This window comes from Dipteris shenzhenensis, chromosome 20 (assembly GCF_047967505.1).
Source record: "Dipteris shenzhenensis isolate YYH24624 ecotype China chromosome 20, Dip_SZ_1.0, whole genome shotgun sequence".
NCBI lineage: Eukaryota > Viridiplantae > Streptophyta > Polypodiopsida > Gleicheniales > Dipteridaceae > Dipteris > Dipteris shenzhenensis.
Genome location: NC_141615.1, coordinates 2,042,341 through 2,068,568, shown reverse-complemented (window position 1 = coordinate 2,068,568; position 26,228 = coordinate 2,042,341). Strand labels below are relative to the sequence as shown.

Here is a 26,228-nt window from a genome sequence, read left to right as displayed (position 1 = left end):
TACACCTCTCTTTCCACCCTTCAATACTCCTCCTCCTAGTCTCACACAAAATTTTGAATACACTTCTGTGTCAACCACCCTTCAATAGTCCTCCTCCTAGTCTCACACAAAATTTTCGATACACCTCTCTCTCAAACCACCCTTCAATACTTCTCCTCCTAGTCTCACAGAAATCACATAGAAGTACACTATCACTATGTCAAAGAGAGATTGTCTCTGAGAGAAATCTGCATGATTTATGTGTCTACACATGATAATGTGGCCCATGTATTCAACAAGGCTTTACCTTGTGAAAAGTTTGAAGGCTTTCACGAGATTTTGAACTTGCTTCTGGGCGATGATTGATGTTACACTATACCTTGTACATCATCACCACTTCACTCTAGGGGGGGGTTGTTAGATATTGCATCATGCAAGTGTTGGGTGATGGCATAGTATTAGGGGTGGGGATTTTTTGAAAGCATGATTGATGTTGCATAGCACCTTGTGCTCTATCACCACTTCACTCCAGTGGGGTTTATCAGACCTTGCATCATGGGAGTGTCGAGTAATGTCATAAGAGTAGGGCCACGGTGCTTTTACCCTAATTAATGGAGTTTTTTCCCTAAGGAGGTTTGTGCTTAGGTGGCAGAGTCCATATGACCACTGGGTGTGCTTAGCATGCATATCCCCTTGTACTTGTGTATTTTTGTAGCGTGATCGTTGTCACTCTCACCTTATCAAGTCTTTTGCATCATTTCCACCTTCTATGTGTAGTGTTGTTATCTCTCTACTCCAACAGGGCTAAACGGTACCATACCCCTATAATGGAGTCTAAAGTTGCATTAAAGTTTAGCTCTATTATAGGGATGTAATCCTTTCTAACCTCTTCTCATAGAAGTCCATCCTCAATAATATTATTGTCTAGGGTGACTACATGCCCCTAACCCTCTTGGCAAACTTCTCAAGTCCTTTCATATGGCAATTGCCGATATTATCATTTCCCAAACTCTAAATGTTAAACTAGGCTTACAAAGTAGAGTGGCTACACTCACAAAAAAAGTTTTTAAAATCAATGTCATATCTTGCCATATTTTATAATTAGATGAATCTAAGGGTCATATCACATTGGGGAAATAGGATGGGAATGGAAAAAGGCAGTCCCGTCCATATTCAAATGTATTTCTATCTGACTCCCTTCCTACCATGTACTAAGAGTCAAAAGAATTAGGGATGGGTTCGGCGAGAGAGGACACATGGCATCATTTCATGCTTTCCAATCCCTTGCAAAGGGGATCCCATTCAGACTGCCAAGGCCTTGAGCCTAGGGTCTAGGATGGGAGAAAAAGCAGTTTTTCCCATCCTAAACCCATCCTAGACCAAGTGGTCTAGGATGGAGTAATGATGACAAATGGATTCCCATCCTAAACCCATGCTAGTATCATCCATGTGATAAGGACCTAAGTATAGACTAAGCACTTGTCCTTGCATGAAATAAAAAAGAAACCACATCTTGTTCATGAAGTAGTACAAACCGAGAGACTTTCAAAAAAGCATTGAGAAATCTTAATAAGGTAGAGACAGCAAACATGTTGCATAAACCATCTCGCATCACCTGGCATTTTCTAGGTTCCAACCATTTACAAAATACAAATGTAACACGAACCCAGTGATAAATATTGAGCTTCAAGTCCACAGTAACAAATGGATGGCTCAAGCTTGTGGGTGCTATGAGCTGAATGCTAGAGTAAGCATCGAAAGCCATAACTAGTTGACTAATTAATATTTTCACGAAATGGACATTAATCAATGTTAGTGCAAGGACTTGACATTAGCTAAGAGGGATACGAGAAAGAGCAACCACTAAAAGGATTAAGGTTAATATGGAAGTGTGTGTGCATGGTTGGGATCGAGAGAAAGAATGCTTAGAGAAGCATGCATTGAAATTGGCAAGAGCCAATTTGAGGGACCTTAGGAAGCTTTGGAGAGATCGAGACACGCCCGGCATCTCCAAATAGTTTCATGTGAAGGACATAATGGCTTATGTGGATATCTTCATGGATTATGGTTACATTATCCATGAAGAGTACGAATACATAGAAGAGGATGTACAAGAGGAGGTCATGAGTGATCCCCCTAGCAATGACAAAGATAGTCAATACGAGTGATAGAAACACAAAGCAGTAGTCTTTCTATTTCAACATATATATGACAATGCCTTTTTTGGAGACCGATTTTGTTTACAAATACAAAAAATTTTAGAAGTTTAAAGAAAATAGTTTCTACTTTTATTATTATTTTCTATTGTAGAGCCAGATGGCATGTATATGATGAGAGAGTTTTAGGTAGTTTTTTAATACATCATGAGAAAAAGTTTTAGGACATTTTGTAGCTTGGATGGCATCTATTCATTTTTGTACTACCTTGTAATAAAATATATATAGTGGGCATAATGGGGCTGTAACAAGCCCCATTAGGTCCCACTATTTTTTTCTAAAATTCCATAGCCTTGGTATTTTTGTCATGCACCAAAAGAAATACCAATTCTAGTACTATTTATGCCCCGATGGAAATGCCAATGAATTTTTTTAAATGGATATATCGACAAAAATACCGACACTTGCCCCTTTGCAAAAAAAGAAATTAGTATATTTTTTGTCAAAAAGTGCATCAAAAAGTGGCTTATACCGTGTAATGCCTCCATTATTGCCACTATGATCTTTCGTGAAATCCCCACAGATACATCTCAGTCCATTGCAATTTCTCAGTGATGACAATTAGCCAATTGAGAGTTGCATTCTTCATGCACGCGCATATGCACATGTCCACATACACACAGTCAAGCGCATACACAACCCACATATCCACAACTACATGTACATTGCAAATAGCCATGACAAACATATACACACAGCCATCATGATAGTTGCACTATCATATGGCCCCCCACACATGTGCATGCACGCAACGTTCACATAGCTTTGCCACAACATCATCTAGCATTCGAAAAGTCCTTGGGCAGTCCTTGGGCTTGTGAACCTCAGTTGGTTTGAAAGGAGTATGGCACTTATCAATTTTGTGTTGATTACCAATCTCTTAATCAGATAACTATTAGAGATAAGTATCCTCTACCATGCTTAGATGATAACCTTGAGTCCAAATTTTTTACTATGCCAGATATAAAATCTGGCTGTTGATAGAAACCTATTAAATGCAAAGATTGTCCATAAACTACCTTTTGCACCCCCTTTAGTCTTTACAAATTTAACATGATGCCCTTTTGTTTAAACAATGCCTCGATACTTTCCAATGAGCAATAAATTTCATTTTGCAAGATTTTATTATCCACAACTCATCCTCTTGTATTTAGATCATGTAATTGTCCACACGGCTTCTTGGGAAGACCACAAAATTGTTCTTTCATAGGTTCTCTATTAATTGCACCAGTACAACTTCAAGTTGAGCCTTAACAAGTGCTATTGGGTGAAAACTAAATTCAAATATCTAGGATTACTATGATGTAGGAGTTGTCTCCTTTGATGTAGGAGAGGTGCCTATGATTTAGGCCACCCTCTCTCTCATTCTATAAAAGAGAGGCTTCCCTCTCAAATCAATGGAACACACTCTTTTGGCTCATTTGTGTTCTCACTCCCTCTTGCCATGATGCATCTTTTCTCTCCTACTCCCCAACATGTGTATTAGAGCCACCTTGAGCCTCTAGCCCATTCTAGCTCCAAAATGCCCCCTCATCACCTTCTTCTCCACCCTCCACCTTCTTCCTCATTCGTCTTTCTCTCTAGAGCTTGTAGAGCTCAATTCTCCCACTACACAAAACCATGTATTAAGCCCTCTAAGGCAAATAATCCTCTCCCTAAGGGTGCACCTTTGACTCCCGGCTTGCCCTGACATTTTGTGTCTACAGCCCGAGCTGACAAGATATTTGCCTAGCGAACTTCTTCAAAATTGCACCCTCACAAAACAAATTTTAATTTGCCCTTTGAGCACACGTTATGCAATGCTAAAATCTTGATCTTGATGTAATCTGAGCCCAAATGCTTGCTAGATTGAGGAGAAATCGCAAAAGGAACAATTGGACATGGTGCAATTGTCACAAGTGATACTGCGCCCAACTTTGCCTATCCTTGTTGGTGGACAATCTTTGGTATAAGACCTTTAATTGAGCATTAAAATCCCTTTCATTTATGCATCAAAGTGTTTGAACTGAGCCCTCCAATTTGTTCTAGTATTGTGCAACACAATTTGGCAATTTTTGACATTTGATGTTAAAAAATTTAGTTCATGTGAGTGTTGAGGTTGATTTACTGTTAGTAAAACTTTCAGTTAGTAATGCTTATTCAGAATTCCTAGCTCTTTTTCCTCTTCCAATGCTTCATATGTGAAAGCAAAAGGGAAGAAACAAGCACTTAAATATGTCAATAGGAAGGTGACAAAGAAGAAAAAGCCATATAAACTATATTATTATTTTGATGCAAAAAGACTAGAATTCTTTGATTTTATGGCTTGCAATATGCACTTGTATGGTCAATTGAGATTTATAGCCATTTGTAAGAGAGCGAACATTGCCTAAGGGCTATTTGTTGTACTTGATCTATTCCATCAATTTCAAAGTAAATATATTTCACGTGTATTATGTACACGTACAAATTTTCATGGGCATGCTTTCATCAAGTGAGAAAAGTAAATGTGTAAAAACTTACTTGGGCACAATAACCATCTTTGGCTATTGAATCGACACACCATATTGATGGTGCTCTTAACATTTATTGCCCAAGAATTTCAATAATAGTAGCATTCACATTTGTTTTGTAGATCTAGGTAACCTTCCAACTAATTGGCTTGGTTCATGCTATTCTATAAGGCGACATAAATAAAAAAGGTGTGTATTTAGAATGTCATGGGTAGCTAGGTGGTGCAGTAGTATTATACAAATTTAAGTCCTTAATAGTCTTTGTAAATCACCTCTGGTCACCATATGATGTAGGCCATGTGATATGTCTTTGCCTCCATGGTACTTCTTGCAAACATGAGAAACTAGGTCCACACAAAGGCCTAAGATTAATCCTTGTACATGCAAGAGAGATAACCATTTGGGGGGGTTTTATCCCATTTTGTAAACCTTGACCCTTGGGCACCTTTGCTAGAATGAGATCCTAGCCATAGATTTATCCTTGACCATCATGAGATGGCATGTGAAACTATGTGACCAGATGTATCCTTGACATAGCATGAGGCAAACACTTGAGGGGGGGTATGTTGGGATATGTGTGATCAAGGGCTTGCTCTAGTAGCAATCATATGATTGTGTGTGTGTGTGTGTGTGTGTGTGTGTGTGTGTAGAGAAGCACACTTAGTGCTATGGACCATGACATCGGTGGTGATGCAGTACAAGGACCCCAATTGGGGATGTCCCTATGATGTAGTAGTAGTTCCTACGATGTAGGAGTTATCTCCTTTGATGTAGGAGAGGTGCCTATGATTTAGGCCACCCTCTCTCTCATTCTATAAAGAGAGGTTTCCCTCTCAATTTTCAAATCAATGGAACACACTCTTATGGCTCATTTGTATTCTCACTCCCTCTTGCCCTAATGCATCTTTTGTCTTCCACTCCCCAACACACTTAATTATGCAAGCTCCTATCCTAGCTAGCCAAACTAGAGAGAGGTCATGAACCATAGTAAATGCCACTCTCACCTCTTCTCTATTACAACACTCCTCTACCAAGTAGACTAACTACAGAACTGACTTCTATTACTAACACTCGTGGCTTGCTAGACCACTACTCACCATTGGTTTGCCACACTTAGCTGTAGGATGACGACTCCTCAGACTCACAATCACCATCTTAGCTATTGATGTCACTCCTTGCTCACGAAGCTAGCCAATGATCTACTTAAGTGCCTATTCACCAGTCCACGGGTGCCATCGGGTCTCACATTTGTGTTGGCTTGACCCAAGGGCCAATATTTTGCCACGACTTCCTACAATTGAATCCTTAGAATTTGGGGCTAGATGGAACTAGGCATTACTAGATTGCAAATGCACTGGGCTTCAAACCATAGAGCCGTTGTGCGAGGTCATGCCTTCGTTGTGGAGTAGCAGTAGAGAAAGGACCAAGGGCATCATTTGGAGGAGCTTGGGAGGAAGATGGCCTGGGAGACTAAGGATCAAAAGGGTTCAACATTTGTTTCTAATCTGAAGGAGGCTAGGGGTACAACAAGTGTATGTCAATCAGGGGCCTCTCTAGATTAGCAGGGTCTACCTGCCTGAGTAGTGGAAGAGTCAGCATAGTGGGGCATGGCAATGCATGGATCCAAGATACTATAAGGCACCTCTTGGCCTTATGTATATCATGCTGGTGAAAGGATGGCAGGCTACTCAGTCCTAAACAAAAAAAATATCAAAAATGCGACAGGCGCGGTCATAAATAGAGATTTCTAGGGTGACAACAACCTAAGTATCACACCATGGAGAGACTAAGGTAGGGCTGGGGGGGGATGAGCATATGCTAGGTCAATGTGTCACAGAGCCCTTAACAGATGGGAAATTGGTGTCAATTGGGCACTTGCTCGAGACTGGGCACTTGGCACAAAACTTCAATTATTGGGATAGCAATGGGGATCACATCCTGTCCCTCAAAATGGGCTTTACCTCAAAAACCTACTCAGGGTAAAATCAAGTAGCTATGTCAAAAATTGACAAGGCAAGCATCTGTACCGCCTTGTCAAAACAAACCATGATGGGAGTATGAGTCCCTATATTATGTCCTAGATTCAAGTATGTAAAATGAGTTGAGAAAGGAACTTGTACGCCCTTTTCACCAAACACCACCACAACCTTTGGCTCAGGCATCCCTTGGCTAGGAGGATCTGACACTTGAGCCATGTTAACTTCCTCTGCTACTTTGGAGTGATCCGAAGCAATGATGTACCTATGGAACACAAGGTAGGCTTCTGAATCACTAGCCTAACCTGAGGGAGAAGCTAAGAGAGATGACAAGGTCCTTCCTAGCCTACTGATGAGTCATCGACATCACTTGTGCAGCTTTGTTTAGTGCTCATCAGGTGTCTGGAGAAGTTGGATCACAAATTGTATTTGAAAGTACCGCACCAATTTCTCTTCTAGTTGTGTATTCTCCACATGTAGACTCTCTCCGCCATCCATTCTCTACTCTGAGGGTTGTTGCTTTGGCTTGTGTCTCATGTAAGGTTTGGTAGTCGACTCACGCCTATCGACTCACACCTGTTGCATGTTCTGTAGAGCTATTTGTAGTAGCTACACAGCTTCAACTACCATGGTCACCTAGGAAGCTTGGAGTCTAGAGTTAGCAGCGTGCAACTTCTCCACCTCACACTATAAGTTGCCATGGTCCCTTTGTAGCTCGGTGTGAGTGTGCTGGAGTTAGTTGTGTGACTGCACCAATCCATTGAAGACATTCTGTTGACTATCCAATTATAGCCCAGCCTACATTAAGGGGAAGCAACAACCTATACAAGAAGCACCCATTGGCAAACGAATGTCCAACAAGAGCAACATCCAACAAAGGAATAGCCTATATAGCAGCATCAATCTATTACCAAACAACGGACATTGAGCAAAGAGCAACTGTTATCAAGTAGTATCAACCTACTATGGGACAAATCATCATTGTACAAAGACAAAAAGCAACTCAACATTAAAAGAAGAGTCCAGAAAGACATCAAGAAGACTATGCTAGTCAAATTAAAACAACATCCAACATTGTGGATCGAATTTCCAATCTGTTTTGGTTCTCAACAAATTTAAAAAAAAGTTATGGAACATGCCCTCAAATGGGTATGCATCACTTTAGCACAACATTGGAGGCTCATTAACCCATGCATAATTATCTCATTTAGGCATGTCCTTGGGCTGAGGAGAAGCTCATGTAGTGCACTTTTGAATTACTACTTGGTTGCATGTATGTATAGAATTAAAATTTTGATGTTTTTGAATAAATTGCTATATCCTATAGTCTTCAAGCTTCACATGCAACATAGCACTTGTAATGCTTTAACGGTCTCATTCCAAATCCTTATTCCATAATTTTTTGCTCTCATGTTCAAGTTGGAATGTGTACTACAACTTGAAGACAAAGTTTGTCGAATCCCATTGAGCAATGCATAAGTTATGGGTCATGCAAGATATCTATGTACAAAAAAGTCCCTAAACCTTACCAAAAATGGCTACACCCCAGCAAACAATGACCCTATTGGCTACACATCAAGGAATCAAGAAGGTCAAGTGTTAACAACCAACACTGCCTTAGTTTTGGCTATCTAGAAGGGGTAGTTTGAAGGTGTGATTGTCATTAGGCTGATGAAATGGATTACTTAAAGGATATAAACATTCGCTCAGGATGGTCTAGACCTAGGCTAAAGGATTGCTCAACATATGGAGCCTTTGGCTACAAGATGTTGGTAGCTCCCCCCTTTTATTTGTATTGGTCATATGCTAGTATTTACACAACTGTCTCAGTTGTAAACTTTTCCCATTTGAAGCTATGGTATTTTACTGTACTAGGACTATTGTAGGACCCTAGCCTAAAAACCAAGCCCAGGGCCTTAGATATGTCTCGAGGATGCACTTCCCTTGAAGAAACATCTCTTGGCCATAGTGCCTCCACCTCCACCAAGCAATGAGCAGCCGAGCTCATCCACATCAACTCCCGAGCCTCAAATAAAAGAAGCTCCATACCTGAATGCAGAGGTGGAGAAGGCTCGTTTTCAGGTACTTCAGCAATCATGGGTCCAAAATGAACAAGCTCAATTTGAGGCTGAGAAACAAGCTCAAGACCCAATCCATGACTTGGCCACACAAAGTATTGAAACTATACTCGAGCCTTTGTTCCGACAACAGAAGTAGCATATAGAAGCAAAGATTAAGGACGTTGTAGATGAAGTGTAGAGTCCTAAAACAAGTAAGAAATTGGAATCAAAGAGAAATTCTCTATGGGATAGTATTGGTTCGAAAACCTCTAGTGCCACCTTTTCCGTAAAGAACTCATTATTTTCATTTTTTGGAATAGCATTTCAAATTCAATAGCTTGTGTGAATAATGTTAAATCATATGACTTGCTCCTTTAATGCAGCGAAGTCCCAGGAACTGAATGGATTTACAATAGCATGCCTAGTTGAAAAGCATCATGTATTACTATAATTGCACATCCTTCATGATAAAGCAATCAAGAAAAATTCCATGGAAGTTAATGTGTATGAGATTTGGACAAAAAGTTGTGTTTCATCTTAGTAATATGCTCAAAGAGATCCTTGAGTGCATTATTTTCTATCCATCCATTTGCATGTGTATATTTTATAAACTCTCTCATGCCCTTTGGAAATCTTGCATTGGGTCACCATTGCAGTTTCACAATGGTGCCCAACACATGTATTAGGATTCATCACATGTGGACCTCGTATGTCCACATGTATCTTATAAGGATTCACCTCATGAGGACCTCATATGCTCTTCATTCATCGAAAGAGTCATGTATTCGTGAGGACATATACATACCCCCTTAATGAACTTTGTGTACTGTGTGCATATGATATATAATGGGTTTGCTTACATGTGGCATGCACACACATGGACACACACACATGTGCATTCATGGCATGCATGCATGCATGTATGTGTTTATGTGTGCACATGTGCATGTCTACACACACACGCTCACACACGAACACAGACACATGTGCATTCATGGCATGCATGCATACATGTATGTGTTTATGTGTGCACATGTGCACGTGTGCACACAAACACACACACACACGCACGCACACACACACACATTTTTCTTTTGTAAAATAAGATACTGGAAGGGAAACCTCAGAAGAGGTGAAAACCCTTCAAAATGAAAATATACAAGCGGAGTTGTCCCAGTGTGGCACAGCTAGTACAAAAGAGCTAGAAGCAATGATAAAACCTCTCCAACTGAGCCTAGGAAAGCTCTCTAAGGTAATGCGCATCTTGGAGTGAAAGTAATAGGGAAGATCGAAAATACAAAAAAAAGATTCACTGTAATGCGACCAAACAGCAAGGAATTTTGAGCATGATAGATGGTCCATAAACCCCAGTAACGGCACCAAGATAGGAATAGTGTAGCATCAGGGGTAATAACATAGCAACCAAAGAGCTAGAAATGGCAACCAAAAGAAATCCTCGAAAAATGGGCATGCAGTAAAGTAGCCAACCAGGTAAGAAAATCTCAAGAAACACACACACATAGACACACCACCAATCTAGCTGTGTAATGCCTAGTTTATTCTATTTGTTAAAATGTATAATTGAGAACACACTCCAATGCCTTTCACAAGCACTAGATGAGCAATCTTCTGAAGATATGCCGTTACGCTATTAGATGTTGTCAGTTGTGACCGAGGCAAACTTTTAAAGAAAGAAACTTGATAAAGGCAAGATGTCAGTTTAAAAAAATGTTATAGTTGGAATAAAAAGGATGCACATAGTACTTACAACGAAGGTGGTATGGAGTTTATGATGGAGATAAAGTGAATCTCCTCTTAAACATAGCTAATGTAGATAATGAGATTAGTCTACCACTCTTTGTTGGGGTCTCATTTCTAAAGATAAATGATGAATTATTACGATTATGAGAGGCAAATATTTGGTCTAAGTGCTCCAACTTGATTGAAAAAAAAAAAATCTAGCTTATTTGATTTCCTCTCCCATCCTTCATTTATAACATATTTGTGGTTCTTAGTGTACATGATGTCAAGATTCCATTTGCATCCTTGGACTTTAGCTTGGCAAAGCTCAGCTTAGGTTGCATCTAATGCAGTATTTTTAACAGGCTGTGTTGCCCTTACATCCTTATGTCAAGAGATGAGCTCAATATTGCATAGCAGAGGCTCTTGGATGAAGCATAACATATGCTTTCTTCAAAAATTTATTTCAACCAAGTATCATAGGTCAAGTTTACTAGCCTTGAAACTTCATTTTCATCATATCATATGTTAATGCATTTTATTATAATTTTGAATGCTAAAGGAATCTTTAAGATATAAGAGCATTTTCTAAGCTTGACATTCATGACTATAAATGGATATCACTTCTTTAAAAATATGCATAAGATCACTTTATAGAAATCTAGGCATGTAGATGTCATGGGGCTTCTCAATTATTTAAGCCTGCAATGTAGAAAAGATCCTCACATTATAGTGCTCAATTATAAGCACCCCAATCACATAAAGAAACTTTTATGAAGGGGTTGATCAAGAGGGGAATCGGGCAACATCAAGCATCAATGACACATCAACAAGACAATTATAGTGAAAGGATTAAAGTGAGTCACTTTTGTAAAGGATAGAGAACAATATGTCTCCCATATTTAAAAGGATCGTAATCTCTAGATAAAAGCATTATTATTTGTGGGTAATATGAACCAAGGAACTTTGGAATGCAACGATGAATGATTAAGCAATCTTATTATCTTGAATCTTACATAGGAAAATGAGTCTAATGACATTTAGAATATGGGAACTATACACCAAGTTGTTTTTTTCTCTCTCTTTTTTTTGGGGGGGGGGGGGGAGGGATTTAGAAAACAACATGTAGTGAAATAGAGTACTTCATTTGCAATGAGGGAGATTGTGTGTAAAATGAGAGAAGGACTTTGCATTTCCTAACATTTACCAAATTGAAGCCATTGTTGTTTTTTTCTCTTGGAGGCTTCACATCAATACACCCATTATGGAATTATTTGAGTGTGAAGGGGACATAAGACTCCTTAGGCCTTACAAACCAAATGATACTCTCCATTATCATGCTTTTGTGTGACTAAGAGGCATTGTTAGATTGCAAAAGATTATGTACAAGCTTGGTTATATGTTTTCAAATGACCATTCCTTGTAGTCTTTAATAATGGATGGACTGCATTTAGTAGGTAGGTAATCGCTTAATATTGAGGCAAACTGACTTGTTGCTAGCTATTGTTATGGGAAGCTGTATTGAATGCAGAATAGCTTGTAACGCATACATGTGTAGACATTGTTTCTAACTATTGAGTACATGCAAGTGTTGGGTAGTTGGTCCATGTCTTGAAAATGGGCTCCCATGGTGGAAGGAGATTATATGCAATGGATGTGGAAGCATATGAAACTCATCTCTTGGAAAGAGGACATGGATTTTGGTAGATGGACTCATCTTTTGGAAAGGGACATCGATTTTGGTTGATAGTTGTGGGGAAGGAGCGGGGGATGAACTCACATAGGGATTGAAATTTGAGGTAGTTCTAGATGAATGAGAACGAGCTTAGGGAGCATGTTACCAAGGTGAAGAGGCTGGTTTTTGGGGGGTGGGAGGAGTTGGGAAGAAGCAACAACACGGGTTAATATTTGGTTGCAAATTGTGGGTAAAAGAAAATATTTTGTGAAAAAGGTTGGTGAGTCCGTGTAGTCAAACATCAACTCTCTAGCAAGTCCGTGTCGTCCACATGAGGATATAAGGACACTCTACTTGGAGGAGGAAGGGGAGGAGGTGGTGGTGGTGGTGGTTGAGGTGTGTGTAGTGCAGCTGGCCTCCGTTTCCTCTTCAATGGAGGCTCCTGCTGCTCCTCTCAGCTTCTTCCTGCTGTTCCTCCTCTGCGTGTTGGTGTCCTTGTTGAGCCCCATTTCCGCCCTGGGCTTCAACTGGGGCACCATCTCCTCCCACCCTGTTCCGCCTCCCATCGTCGTCCGCCTCCTCAAAGCCAACAACATCTCCAAAATCAAGCTCTTCGACTCCGACCCCGACGTCCTCTCCGCCCTCGCTTCCTCCAACATCGACACCATGGTCAGTGTCCCCAACGACCTCCTTCAGCCCCTCAGTGCCTCCTCCTCCGCCACCGACGCCTGGCTCCGCTCCAACCTCACGCGCTTCTTCGGCAAGGGAGGCGTCAACATCAAGTACTACTCACGCCCCGATCCGTTTCAGAGCTCGCTGTTCCGTTTTTCTAGCGTCGCCCTGCAGATCCGCTGGCATAGTTTTGTTTCCACCTTTTGCGAAGCGGAAGCTTCGACTGTAGCTCCTGTGTAGTCTGACTGCGTCCGCCCCCGGATGTTGCGAGCATGCTTGCTGTGCGTCAAATATAAGGTGTGGTTGCGGTTGACAACGAAACACAGCGTGGTGACTGGTTGCCTGAAACATTTATACTCGCATCCTCTTTTCTGCTGCTACTTTACTTGTTGCAAAAAATGAACATCACAACGGTTTTTTATTTCGCGTGAATGGTTTCTTCGCTTATAATTTCCCGTTCCGATGATATTGTTCCCCATGCCATGCCAAGCCAAAAAAAGCTCCTAATGCAAAGTGAACGAGTTTCATTTATGACAGCCGATCCGTGTTGGGCACCGTAAATGCGGATCGGCACCGTAAATGCTTCAAGCATTGGCGAATTTTGAGTCGACGGAAGTCTCGCTCTGTCTTTGATGTCTCTCTCTCTCTCTCCCCCAACGACTACGCTATCCTGTCTCTGCTCTTTTCACGTTTCTAGATACGTAGGTCTCTCTGCTTCAGTGCGTCAATTTTAGCGCGCTTTCGGACTAGCTGCACTTGTTCTCATGACTCGTGTCTGTTAAAGCGACTGCAATTTAAGAGCTTTCAAAATTTGACGATGTTTCCTAAGCATGCTGCGTATGTTTGGATGCTTCATAACGTCAGAAATTCATCTGTCGCCTTTGTCAGTGAGCCCTCAGCAGCTTCTCCCCTGACCTTGTCCCACACAGGACAGGTCAGGCGTTATTTTAAGCATTCGTAATATTCCATAATATATGAGGGAATTCCGAGTGATAGTTCTGTAGCTGTTAGGCACATTATGTATTAAGGAAATTCCGGGGGAAGGTTCTGTAGCAGTTATTCACATTATGTATTGAGGGAAGGTGTCGACAGTAGGTCAATTGGTGCGATGTTATGCTTTACAGCATGCCGAATATGACGTATGCTGCTTGGAATTGATCCGATGCCTGTGGCAGGGGAGTCCAAGGCCTAGATGCTTCCTTAAGTTCATATTTATAACTATTTATTACGTCTTAGCTCCTTGAGTGTTTTATTCAAACCTTCTTTCATTGTCCTTTTTCTGAAGATAATAAGAAGAGTGCAGTAGAGTCTTGATTGCATGTAGGTGAAAGGTGTTTGTGTGATAACAAAGTAGCAGTGATTGTGGACTCAAATAGGGAGTCTTGATTGCATGTAGGTGAAAGGTGTTTGTGTGATGACAAAGAAGCAGGGACTGTGGACTCAAATGAGGAAGACTACAATATTTAGAGTGTGCCCGTGATGGGAGTGGTAGGGTGGTAATGAACCTTTTGAAAACACTCCCTTCGAATTTTAAGAAGTTGCAATTGCTATGATTTATAACTGTGACAGATTTATTGGAACGAGAAGCTTCTTGGACCAAATTGGAGCATTTCTTGACAGATCAAGCCTTTGTTATCTACGTGGATCAGCATGATGGTCTTTTGTGAAGGGGATTCGTGACACAAGGATGGTCTTCTTGTAAAAAAGTCTACCACATAATAGAAACGTTGTGCCTCGTCCCTATTGTCCTTGTGATCTCTCAAGAATATCTCATATGAAGAGTGCAAGTATGCATAGCACAAGAAAAGTATGGAATAAGTTGACCTTCATGGTACCAACTTTCAAATCTCAATGTCAAAGTCTAGGAGGTACTAAGGATGCCCCTTTCCACGTGTACATGCATTGCATGGTGCAAAGATGACGGGGCAATAAGAAGCAACAATTCAGCCAAATCTAATGACTAGCCAAGGGCCAATCAAGTAGGACTCAAGTTAAGATCGAGTTTGACTTAACCATGCTAGAAGCGACAAGCCAGCCAAATCTAGTGACTAGCCAAGGGCCAATCAACATCGAGTTTGACTTAACCATTCTATCATTGATGGTGACTTCGGATCCAGCAGTGGCAGTGACCTCACAGATTTGGATTAGGATGAATCTTGAGAGATTAGACTCTTGAGAGTCGAAAGTTTTCCTTTCAATTATATGTATCGAGATGCATATTTCATTCATGTCACATGTAATTGACAAACTGTTGCCATGATATTTATGTATATTGATTAATGATGTTGGTATATAATCTATGTAGCCCTCTAGGCTCTTGTTAAGTTGTTTATCTAGATTTTTGAAGATCAAGATTCTATTGTTAGTTTAAATCTATAAAATTGTGAGTCGTGACTTGCAAGCTCGAGTCGCGACTCTTAACTTGCAAGCTCTTGAGTCGTGAGTCTTAACTTTAACTATTAAGTCTTGAGTACATTGTACAAGTGCATTGTTACTTCTTGCATTGTTTGAGTGTAGCTTATTGTACTTGTAGAATCTAGCAGCTAGCTATGCTAGCAAGTTGTACACGTGTATACTTACACATATATTAATTAAATGTTTATTATTACAATGACGTGTCTTATGTTTAAGACGCTTTAGACACTTGTGTGTGAAGCATGTCTGACGTGTCGTGTCTTAATGCACAATTCAGCCAAATCTAATGATTAGCCAAGGGCCAATCAGTAGGCTAAACCAAAGGCAAACCAACCAAGGGCTGGTTAGCTAGGTAAGTAGCTGGCTTAAGGGGTGGTCATAATAGCAAGGGGTAAGCTAAAGTAAGGCCTAGACCTGAGTAGCAAATTCTGGTAGGGTACGAGTTGTACTCTCTCTCTCTCTCTCTTTCTTCACTCATGCATTCATATGGCAGCACAATTGTGCAAGCATGTGACAAAGTCAATCAGCAGCTCACTTGCTTGTCCAACTACAAATGAGTGGAATTGATATGATCACAAGAGGAGAGAATCTAAAGACGATCATGGATAGGTGATATGAGTTAGAAATCGAGTTACATCTGCACTTATTCTATTGTGGAAGTTCATGATTAGAGAGTATGTCAACCACACACTTGTAGCAAATATAAGAACATAAAATCAAGAGTACCTTTGCCGACCAATGCCAAGCAACAATCCTGAGGTTGACAATATCACAAAAATACCTATAAGAAAAGTAATTGATATCACAATCAAAAGTACAACAGAAAACGTAAATGCATTAATTGTGAAAGGAAGGCCACATTCGTTGTAATGGCACATAGATACTAGACAAAACTAGCAAGGCTACCAGCCTCGAGTTTTTATGCAATCAGGCAACGGCAAAGGAAGAATCCTAAGACTTGTGGAAAGAAATGGAAGTGCTCATTGCAGCTATGGCTCATTACGTGAACTTTGGTGTATCACAATACATTTTGTTGGCTCATTGATCCCAGGTGTTTGGAAAGCTCTGAGGATTTTCTTGAAGATGCAAGTGCACTGTGTTTGAAGATATAGATGACACATCATGGACCCTCAAATGGAAAACCCCCTGTGAAACATGTGTGAGGTCTCAGCACAAACTTGTTGTCACTAATAGAACAATGTGGGTCAAAAGATTGAAACAAACTGTCACGATCTGTGACGTATTCCTTTCTCTATTTCTAGACTTATGGATGGTTTGATGAATGGACACTTGTGGAAGGGTATGCCCTTTCGACGGGACACTTCCTAAGAGGCACAACTCTTGCCCTTTCGACGGGACACTTCCTAATGAGGCACAACCCTTCACAAGAGACATTCTATTGAAGAGACATTTCTATTGTAATGTACCCTCTCATTAAGGGTCACACCTTTCACAAGGGGTACACACCTCTTCATGCACATACCCTTTGGAGTACACACCTTTTCATGTGTGACTCTTCACTCTCTATATAAGAGAGGCCCAATTGTATGGATGACACACAACATCTACCCTACAGACATTCAAGCAATACAGGTATTCCTTGTTCTCTGCTATCTCAGTCTCCTTTCTGTTCCTTAGCACATTTCTAAATATAGTAAATCTAGGATTTCTTACAGTGGTATCAGAGCAAAATTCGCTCCTGCCTGTAGGAAATGCCCCCCACCTTCTAGCGCCGATCTGATACATCTTTTCCGCTAGAAGGATATTCCGTGCACATTGTGCATGGAAGAGATGGAGAGGATGAGCGTAAAAATTTTAAACGCCTACCCTACCTAAAGTCATCTATGGCCTCGCCATCCCCCACACATCACAAGTTGATGTGAATGGACCCGACAAAAATCGTGTCTTTTCAGGTGCTTGGACTGTCCCAAAACCAAGGGACGCACCTTTTCCACCATGGGACACACCTTTTGATGACGAGTCTCGACTCCTCACTCAAGGGACACACCCCATCGTGGACAAAAGGACATACCTATTCATGCAGGGACACCCCTTTTAACAATAGGGACAGACCCCTTCATGAAAAGGTGCACCTATTCCAAGGGTGACACCCCTTCGAATAGGCACACCTTTTAGGCCCCAAGTACCTACAAAAAGTGTACCTAGAGGGGTAAAAAGGGAAAAAAATAAACCCATCCCCTACCCTTAGGATTACCCTAGCTACCTAGGGTTAACTAAACCCCCCATTTAATTTTTGGGGCAACTAACCACCTAGGCAGCCTGAACGAAAAGTCGCCAGCCTTTCTTTTCTATCCCGTACGGCCTGGACCGTACGGAATTCCTGGCAGCCTGCGCAGCACCAGCCCTGCACCGTACGGACTTACCTGCAGCCTGTGCCAGCCATCGCCCTGCGCCGTACAGCCCTGCGCAGCCCTCGCCGTACTGCCTGCCCAGCCTGCGCCGTACAGTCCTGCACAGCCTGCGCCGTACCATCCGCCAGCCTGCACGTACAGTCTGCGCAGCCCTGCACCAGCCCTGCGCCGTACCATCCGCAGCCTGCACCGTACAGCCTGCGCAGCCCTACGACCAGCCCCTGCGCATTTCATTTGGCCTCTCCAGCACACAGCCTCCCCTCCTGCGCAGTCCTTGCCAGCCAAGCATTCGCTCCTGCCTTTTCCTGTGCAGAACAGCCTGGGAACTGCCTTGTGCTTTCGCCATTGCCAGCCTGCAACCCCCCCCCTTGTTTCGCCATCTTTGTCCTGCCAAATCAGCACCAGTTGCAGCTCCTCGCGCAATGAAGACCGCCTGTTAACAGCCCGGACCGGACAAGCCTCGATCTCTCCTCGCAAAACACTGCAACATGGATCTCCGGACAGCAATTTGCAGCCCTCTTCTACGCAACAATTTGGCAGATTAAATTATTGCCAGGTGGAGTCTTTCCAATCTGCTTTTAAGGATTCTTTTCCCTTTAACAAATTACAGCAAATGAAAGAATCCACCTTTAAGCATGGAAACCCCTGGTAATTCACCCGGCATTTCAAGGACACCTCAGGCATCAGCTACCACATAATATCGTGTTCAGATTGCACAACCAGCCCATTTCGGAGCTTTCGCATCGTGGGTCTTCTGTGTCATGTGCCCTCCTAGTGCTTTGGACCACATCCTATATCTTCTGCGTGAGGCACCTCAGTTACATTACTTCCTCAGCACAGTACAGGTTGTGTTCCACGAGACAGGAAGATACCCAGAACCCGATATTCCTCAAGAGTTTGCTGTCCATCTTTGGAGAGAATTTTACCCCTCACCTTCGGCATCTCCAGGGTACTCTCCACCTCCGTCAGCTCCCAGATATCCTCCTCTACAGGTTGTACCTTCTCCAAGACAGTATTTACACTCTGAAGGCACTCCTTCTCCTGGATATCCTCCACTTCCGACAGTAGCTCCTTATCCTTTCTCAGATCCGTGGACTCTGCTACCTACTCCTGTCCTCTCCCGAGCAGTAACACCACTTTCGGCATCACCAGTGTTACCTCAGATAGGACCTTCTTTACCAGATTTCCACGAGTGGTTCCATCCTGCCTCGCTTGCCCCCTCCAACATGAGCAACCTCAGGGAGCAGCCCGACTCTTCTTTCAGAAATGGTACAAACTAGAGTGCAAGTTCGTGCTTTTCTCACAGGGATCTCCGATATGTCGCAACGCTCACGTGAAGCCTCTCCAAAGATCAAAGAATCAAGTCCCAAAAAGACCCCTGAAGTCAACGTACAAGGCGAATCACTATTGCAACTTCAAATATCCCAGCTTCAGAACAGCATCTCTGACTTGGTCCAGAAAGTTCAACAACTTCAAGATTCTCGAAGTACCACACATACAGAGGATGACGTGACGCAACCGGACGACTATGCGGATTCATTCCCACCAGAGGTAGAAAATAGTGAACTACGTGCCCTCTACCGTTTACTTCAAGCTTCTAAAACTAAAAGACTTGACATCAAACTTTCGGAAGCCTACACTGGTCAACGCAATCGCCAAACAGTTGACCAATGGCTCGCAAAAATGCGCATGTATTTTGATACTGTTGACCTCACTGAAGGCAAAAAGATCGCCTTGGCAGCCTCCCTCCTCAAGGATATAGCTTTTCTATGGTGGCAAAGACGCTTAAAGGACGGCAAAAGTGTGTTAACATGGGAACGTTTTGAACACGTGCTCCGTAAGTAGTTCATACCTGCCAATGCGGACTTCCAAGCACGTTCAAAACTCCGACAGTTAGAGCAAACGGGTTCCTTGTCTTCCTACATCTCTCAGTTCACCACATTGGTGCTGGAGATCGATGGTTTAACTGAGGATGATCGCCTTCATGCTTTCATCTCAGGCCTACATTCCTCCATTCCTCGTAACGCATTGATGTCCTTAAAGCAAACATCACCACCACAGATGGCGCTATTACTTACGCAGAGCGCATTACAGATTTCCAAAACACAGGGAAGCAAAGTGCTAATCGCACACAGAACTCTCCTCTGGCCAAAGGTGCTCGCCCTCAAGATAATACCAGGTTTCGAAAAAACTTCGGTAATCAAGGTCAGCGACAGTCTCAAGATCCCCAGAAGCCTCAGAAATCATTTGCTGGATTCCAACAGAAGCACTCCTCCAAGGATCGCGCTTCTTCTTCTTCACAAAGTCATTACCGACATCCCCAACATAAAGGTGCGGCCACTGACAAGAAGAACAACTCCACCTCAAAAGGACTTTGTACCATCTGTACAGGCGACAATAGATGGTTCGATTGTCCCAAGCGACCAAAGCAAAATTCCAATATGAAACTTAGCACTTCCCAAAGAGAAGAAGCTACCCCAGTACAAGACAAGAAAGGCAAAGCTGTTCGAATGGCGAATACTATCCACCTGAGCCTTGTCCGCAACCCCGAACCTTCCCTGGCCACTCAAGTACTTTGTGTTTAAGGATCGATTCGTGGAACAACGGTCACTATCCTCATCGACAGTGGCTGCTCTCATAACTTCCTAGCCAATTCTGTGGTCGATAAACTTCGGTTGACCACCAGTCCTAGTCTCATGGACTATCAGATTGAACTCGCAAATGGAACGACTTTCTTCTGCAACACCAGGATCAAAAACTTGTCTTTTCGCATCCAACATTATACGGACAAGTTGAACTTCGACATCATGCCTCTTTCTCGGTACGATGTCATACTTGGACAACAGTGGCTCTACGACTATGATCCATCAATCAGTTTTCGCAGCCATACTGTCCAGTTTGTCCACCAAGGAAAACTTATTGAGCTAACTGGTTCTAGGGACTCTCCTTTAACCCTAGTTGCTTCTGCCCTACAAGTAAAGAAGTGGGTTCGTAAACAGTACTGGCTTCACTTCTGTTGGTTACGGCAGTAGAGGAGACACCAACAAAGGATCCTCCTGAGTACCTCAACGAACCTTTTTTCCAGCCTTACCTGGATATTTTTCCACAGGAATTGCCAAAGCAGTTACCACCTCGACGACCAGTGGATCACCCAATCGAACTTATTCTTGGCAGTAATCCACCGTCGAAACCTCCTTATCGGGTTTCTTACACTCAAAATGAAGAAATCCAAAGACATGTCACCGAACTACTCGACAAAGGTCACATTCGGCCCAGTCGCAGTCCTTTCGGATCTCCTGTACTACTTGTGGAAAAAAAGAACAAGTCAATGCGCCTCTGCATCGACTATCGAGCCCTCAACAAGCTCACTATCAAAAACAAGTATCCATTGCCTCGCATCGATGACCTCTTCGATCAACTTCTACATGCAACACAATTCTCAAAGATTGATCTTCATTCAGGTTATCATTAAATTCGCATACGAGAAGGCGATGAGTACAAGACAGCTTTTCGAACAAAGTATGGACACTATGAATGTTTGGTCATGCCTTTTGGGTTAAACAATGCCCCGGCCACATTCATGACATTAATGAACGACATCTTCAGGCCTTTCCTCGATAAGTTCGTCATCGTTTACCTCTATGACATCCTCGTTTTCAGCAGATCCCTACATGAGCACAAACAACATCTTCACCAAGTTTTTGAAGTTCTCCGCGCAAATTCTCTCTACATCAACATTGAGAAGAGTGAGTTCTTCAAGACCCAACTTGAATATTTGGGACATGTTATTTCAGCTCAAGGCATCTCTGTGGATCCCAAGAAGGTCGAGGTAATCTGAAACTGGCCTACTTCTAAGAATGTTCCTGATGTCCGCTCTTTTCTCGGATTGGCAAACTTCTACCATACAAAGGTCTATCAGTTTTTCGAAATCGCAACTTCTATGTCCGAATTATTGAAAAGCACAGCAGTTTTTCAGTGGCTTCCCGAAACAGAGTATAGTTTCCAACAACTTAAGCAAGCACTCACTACCACACCAGTTATGGCTATTGTTGACCCAAACCTTCCGTTTGAGGTCATGACCGACGCTTCTGACATCGCTACAGGAGCAGTCTTGATGCAAGAAGGCAGAGTTATTGCTTTTGACAGCCATAAACATTCTGATATCCAAACCCGATACCCGGTTTACGATAAGGAGTTTCTTGCTGTTGTACATGCTTATCGCTCTTGGAAACATTATCTCATGGGAGCCGACTCTGTGGTCAAGACAGACCATCACTCTTTAAAGTATATCTTTACTCAGCCAGTCATGAATGCTCGACAAGCACGCTGGGTTGAGTTTCTGGCCAACTTTCACATGACCATTGAGTACATTCCAGGGGTACGCAATGTAGTTGCAGATGCTCTCAGCAGGTTACCTCTAGCATCAGCTATGGTAATCCCTACATTATCTGTGGATGTTCCGAATTCATTCAAAGGAAAGTATTTCAATGATAAAGACTTCGGCACAGCAGTACAGGTTCTTTCAAAAGATCAACCTTCGACTTCTGAACAGAAGATTTTCTCATCTTATTCTTATACGGACGACCTTCTGTATTATCAAGATCGCGTCTTTGTACCACATGACAAGGATGTTCGACGTCTTTTGTTAAAAGAGCATCATGTAGTTCCTTATGCTGCCCATCCCGGCATCAATAAGACTTATCGATTACTCAGTGCAACATACTACTGGCCTCAGATGAAAAGCGACGTCATCAAAATGGTTACATCTTGCTTATCTTGTCAACAAATGAAAGCAAGCCGATGACTTCCAACAGGACTTCTTCAGCCTCTTCTAGTTCCAACTGAAAGGTGAGAAAGTATTTCCATGGATTTCATTACAACACTACCACGATCCTCCAGAGGTAACACTCAGATTATGGTAATTGTTGATCGATTGTCCAAAATGGCACACTTTGTTGCTTGCAAAAGCAGTGCACAGGCTCCGGACATAGCCAAACTCTTTATACAACACATCTTCCGACACCATGGATTACCCAAGAATATCATATCCGACAGAGATCCTAAGTTTACCAGTCACTTTTGGATTTCACTGTTCGAATCTTTGGGTACAACTCTATTGTTCAGTTCAGCCTACCACCCAGAATCAGATGGCCAGACTGAAAGAGTCAACCAAGTTCTGGAAGAAATGCTTCGACATTATGTTCAATCACGCCTAGCAGCTTGGGAAGAGTATCTATTACTCCTTGAGTTTGCTTATAATAACTCTTTCCTTAGTGCCATCAGCATGACTCCGTTCCAAGCAGCTTATGGACACACTCCGATTGTACCAACGAATTTTGTACTTCAACATCGAGTGGCCCTAGCTGATCAACTGGTTCAAGAAATGCAAGACATTCTACTGTAAGTCAGGGATCATATGCGAAAAGCGCAAGAGCGGTATCAACGGTCTGCCAACAAACATAGACATCACCTGGAATTTAACACTGGTGACATGGTGCTATTATTTGTAGCCCCACATCGCTATAAGACGGTTAAGTTTGTGTTTCCTAAGTTGCGACCAAGATACTATGGACCTTTCCGGATCGTCAAGAAAAATTCACCTTTAAGTTATAAATTGGAATTACCACCATCATGGGGTAAAATCCATCCAACATTTCATATTTCTTGGCTAAAGACGTATATTCCAGGCGATGAAGCAGTTCCTCCTGCAGGTGATTATGTCCCAGAAATCGAAGACGATTATGTTCTCCTTATTCCTGAGCGTATTCTGGACCATCGACAGCGAGAGACTCGACATCGACTTATCACGGAATTCCTTGTTCTTTGGCGAGATCTGGACGACTCCGATGCTACTTGGCAGTCTGATGAAGACTTACAGCAGTACCTTGACCTTTTACAGCAGTATTTTCAGAATTTACAGTGATATTTTCTACATCAGTTCATTATCTCCACCAGGGTCTTCTTTTGAGTGGGAGGGGATGTCACGATCTGTGACGTATTCCTTTCTCTATTTCTAGACTTATGGATGGTTTGATGAATGGACACTTGTGGAAGGGTATGCCCTTTCGACGGGACACTTCCTAAGAGGCACAACTCTTGCCCTTTCGACGGGACACTTCCTAATGAGGCACAACCCTTCACAAGAGACATTCTATTGAAGAGACATTTCTATTGTAATGTACCCTCTCATCAAGGGTTACACCCTTCACAAGGGGTACACACCTCTTCATGCACATACCCTTTGGAGTACACACCTTTTCATGTGTGACTCTTCACTCTCTATATAAGAGAGGCCCAATTGTATGGATGACACACAACATCTACCCTACAGACATTCAAGCAATACAGTTATTCCTTGTTCTCTGCTATCTCAGTCTCCTTTCTGTTCCTTAGCACATTTCTAAATATAGTAAATCTAGGATTTCTTACACAAACTTTGTTGTGCACTGTCTGCAAGTCATTGATTAGGTTGAGAGTCGGAACATTTTTTTATACTCGTAGCAAGCCTCACAAGGCACCTTTGTGGTTTGTACCACACTGTGAGGCCAAGCTATGGCCTACATGATTAGGCCACTTGAGAGGAACGATATTGGGCATGGTCTTTCACCCATAACCGAAGTAAAATTATGTATAGGATCCCTTTATGGCATATTATAGCTGCATAGTGTTTTCTACGGCTCGCATGTACCAAACAAACATTTAAATGTATGTGTATGTATGTACAAGCTCCAGCATAATACTAACATTCTCTATCATTTGTCCATGCAGGTATGTTGCTGTAGGAAATGAGCCATTTTTATCTGCATATCAAGGACGATTCCAGAAGTACACTTACCCAGCTTTGTATAATATGTATCAGTCACTACTCAAAGCAGGCCTTGCAGATCAGGTGAAGGTGACAGTGCCTTGTAACGCTGATGTACTACAGAATACTCTGCCCTCTAAAGGACAATTTCGTCCTGACATAAAAGACACCATGAGGCAGATAGTCTCTCTTTTGAGTCAGATTAATGCTCCCTTTATTGTCAACATCTATCCCTTTCTGGATCTGTCCCAACAGTCAACATTTCCTGAAGATTTTGCTTTCTTTGATGGAACCAGTCATCCTTTGCAAGATGGAGGGATTACTTACACCAATGCACTTGATGCAAGCTTCGACATGACCATTTCGGCCCTTAGCAGTCTTGGCTTTTCTGGGATGCAGGTAATGATTGGAGAGATTGGTTGGCCCACAGATGGATCTGTTTACGCGAACCTTAGCAATGCACAAAGGTTTACCCAAGGCTTAATAAAGCACATTATGAGCAAACAGGGTACACCACTTCGACCTGGTGCTATAGAAGCTTACATATTTGGTCTATTTGATGAGAACCAGAAGAGCACACTACCTGGAAATTTTGAAAGGCATTGGGGAGTATTCACATTTGATGGTCAGGCCAAATATCAGCTGGACTTGTCTGGACAGGGATTAAACACCACTCTTATCAATGCAGAGAACGTGCCATACCTACCAACAAGGTGGTGTGTTGCGAATCCAACCAGCAATGCATCCATTTTGCTTTCAAGCGCAGACTTTGCTTGTTCAGCTGCAGATTGCACTGCTCTTGCACAGGGTGGATCATGCAGTAATATCGGCTCTCCAGCCAATGTATCATACGCTTTCAACAGTTACTACCAGCTGAACGATCAGGATGCTAGCAGCTGCTATTTCAATGGACTTGGCTTAGTCACGTTTGTGGATCCATCAATTGGAGATTGCAGATTTTTGATAGGGGTCTCAAACTCCTCACCCATTGTTTCATGTAGATTTCTTGCTATTTCTCTCATGGTGTTGCTCATGTCTATACTCATTGCCTTTTAAGGTATCATTTTTTTCAAGGTTGTGATCTCTCGTGCTTTGTCATGACAGCTGTCTACATTGTCTCAAAGCAAAGGGAAAATTACATCTTACATGCATTGTGGATAGGAACTGGTCCAACAAAGAGGCAGCATATTGTTCTCTAGTCCTTACAGCATGTCAGTTTTCGAAAATAGGAACAAGTAGGCACTTGCCACTATTCCCCTTTGTAGTGTTGATTTGAGCAAATGGTAAGGATTTCTATTGTCGGGTGTTAGTTCTATTGTGTGCTCATGATTTAACCTGGCTATCGAGTTTATCCAACTTTCATGATTAGTATATAATGCCAATGTGGTGCAGAGAATTTGCAAAGAAGCTGATGACTTCTTAGTACAATTGTGAAGTTAAGAAGTCATTGAAGGGAATCATATATATAATTCCTGTATTCTGCAAACTTGCAAACTTGATGTATGATATTGTCTTCGTCTATCCTGTCTTTCAGAGTTCAGTCCTTTAAGTCCCCCCCCTGACCCAGCTCTCCAAGAAGAGAAATCACTACATCCTGCAGAAGTCAGGACCAAAAATGTGATTTTTGTTTTTTGCGTTATAACCCTTTGAAGCTTCTCATACACAATGTTTTTTATTGTGCAAAAGGTGACCTTCCTATATGTCTACGTGAACTTTTTAGCTGAAATTGGCTTGTTGAGCATCTGAGTGATATGGCAGGCTATCTTGCCAAGTTTTGAAACTCTGATTTGTAACATTTGGGGTTTATTAATTCCAGATTCCTCGTT

At 42.1% G+C, this 26,228-nt stretch overlaps 1 protein-coding gene across 2 annotated transcripts; it reads left to right on the top strand.

Moving 5' to 3' along the window:
• Positions 1–12,515: 12,515 nt before the first annotated feature.
• On the top strand, positions 12,516–25,820 carry LOC147889121 (glucan endo-1,3-beta-glucosidase 5-like). Of its 2 annotated transcripts, XM_087391612.1 has the most exons (3): positions 12,516–12,920; positions 24,366–25,399; positions 25,507–25,818. In XM_087391612.1, the coding sequence occupies exons 1-3, from the start codon at positions 12,571–12,573 to the stop codon at positions 25,599–25,601; spliced, it is 1,479 nt and encodes a 492-aa protein (XP_087247738.1). In that variant the 5' UTR covers positions 12,516–12,570; the 3' UTR covers positions 25,602–25,818. The 2 variants fall into 2 exon arrangements, with proteins under 2 accessions (XP_087247738.1, XP_087247739.1); XM_087391613.1 differs by having other exon boundaries at positions 24,366–25,820.
• Positions 25,821–26,228: the final 408 nt, after the last annotated feature.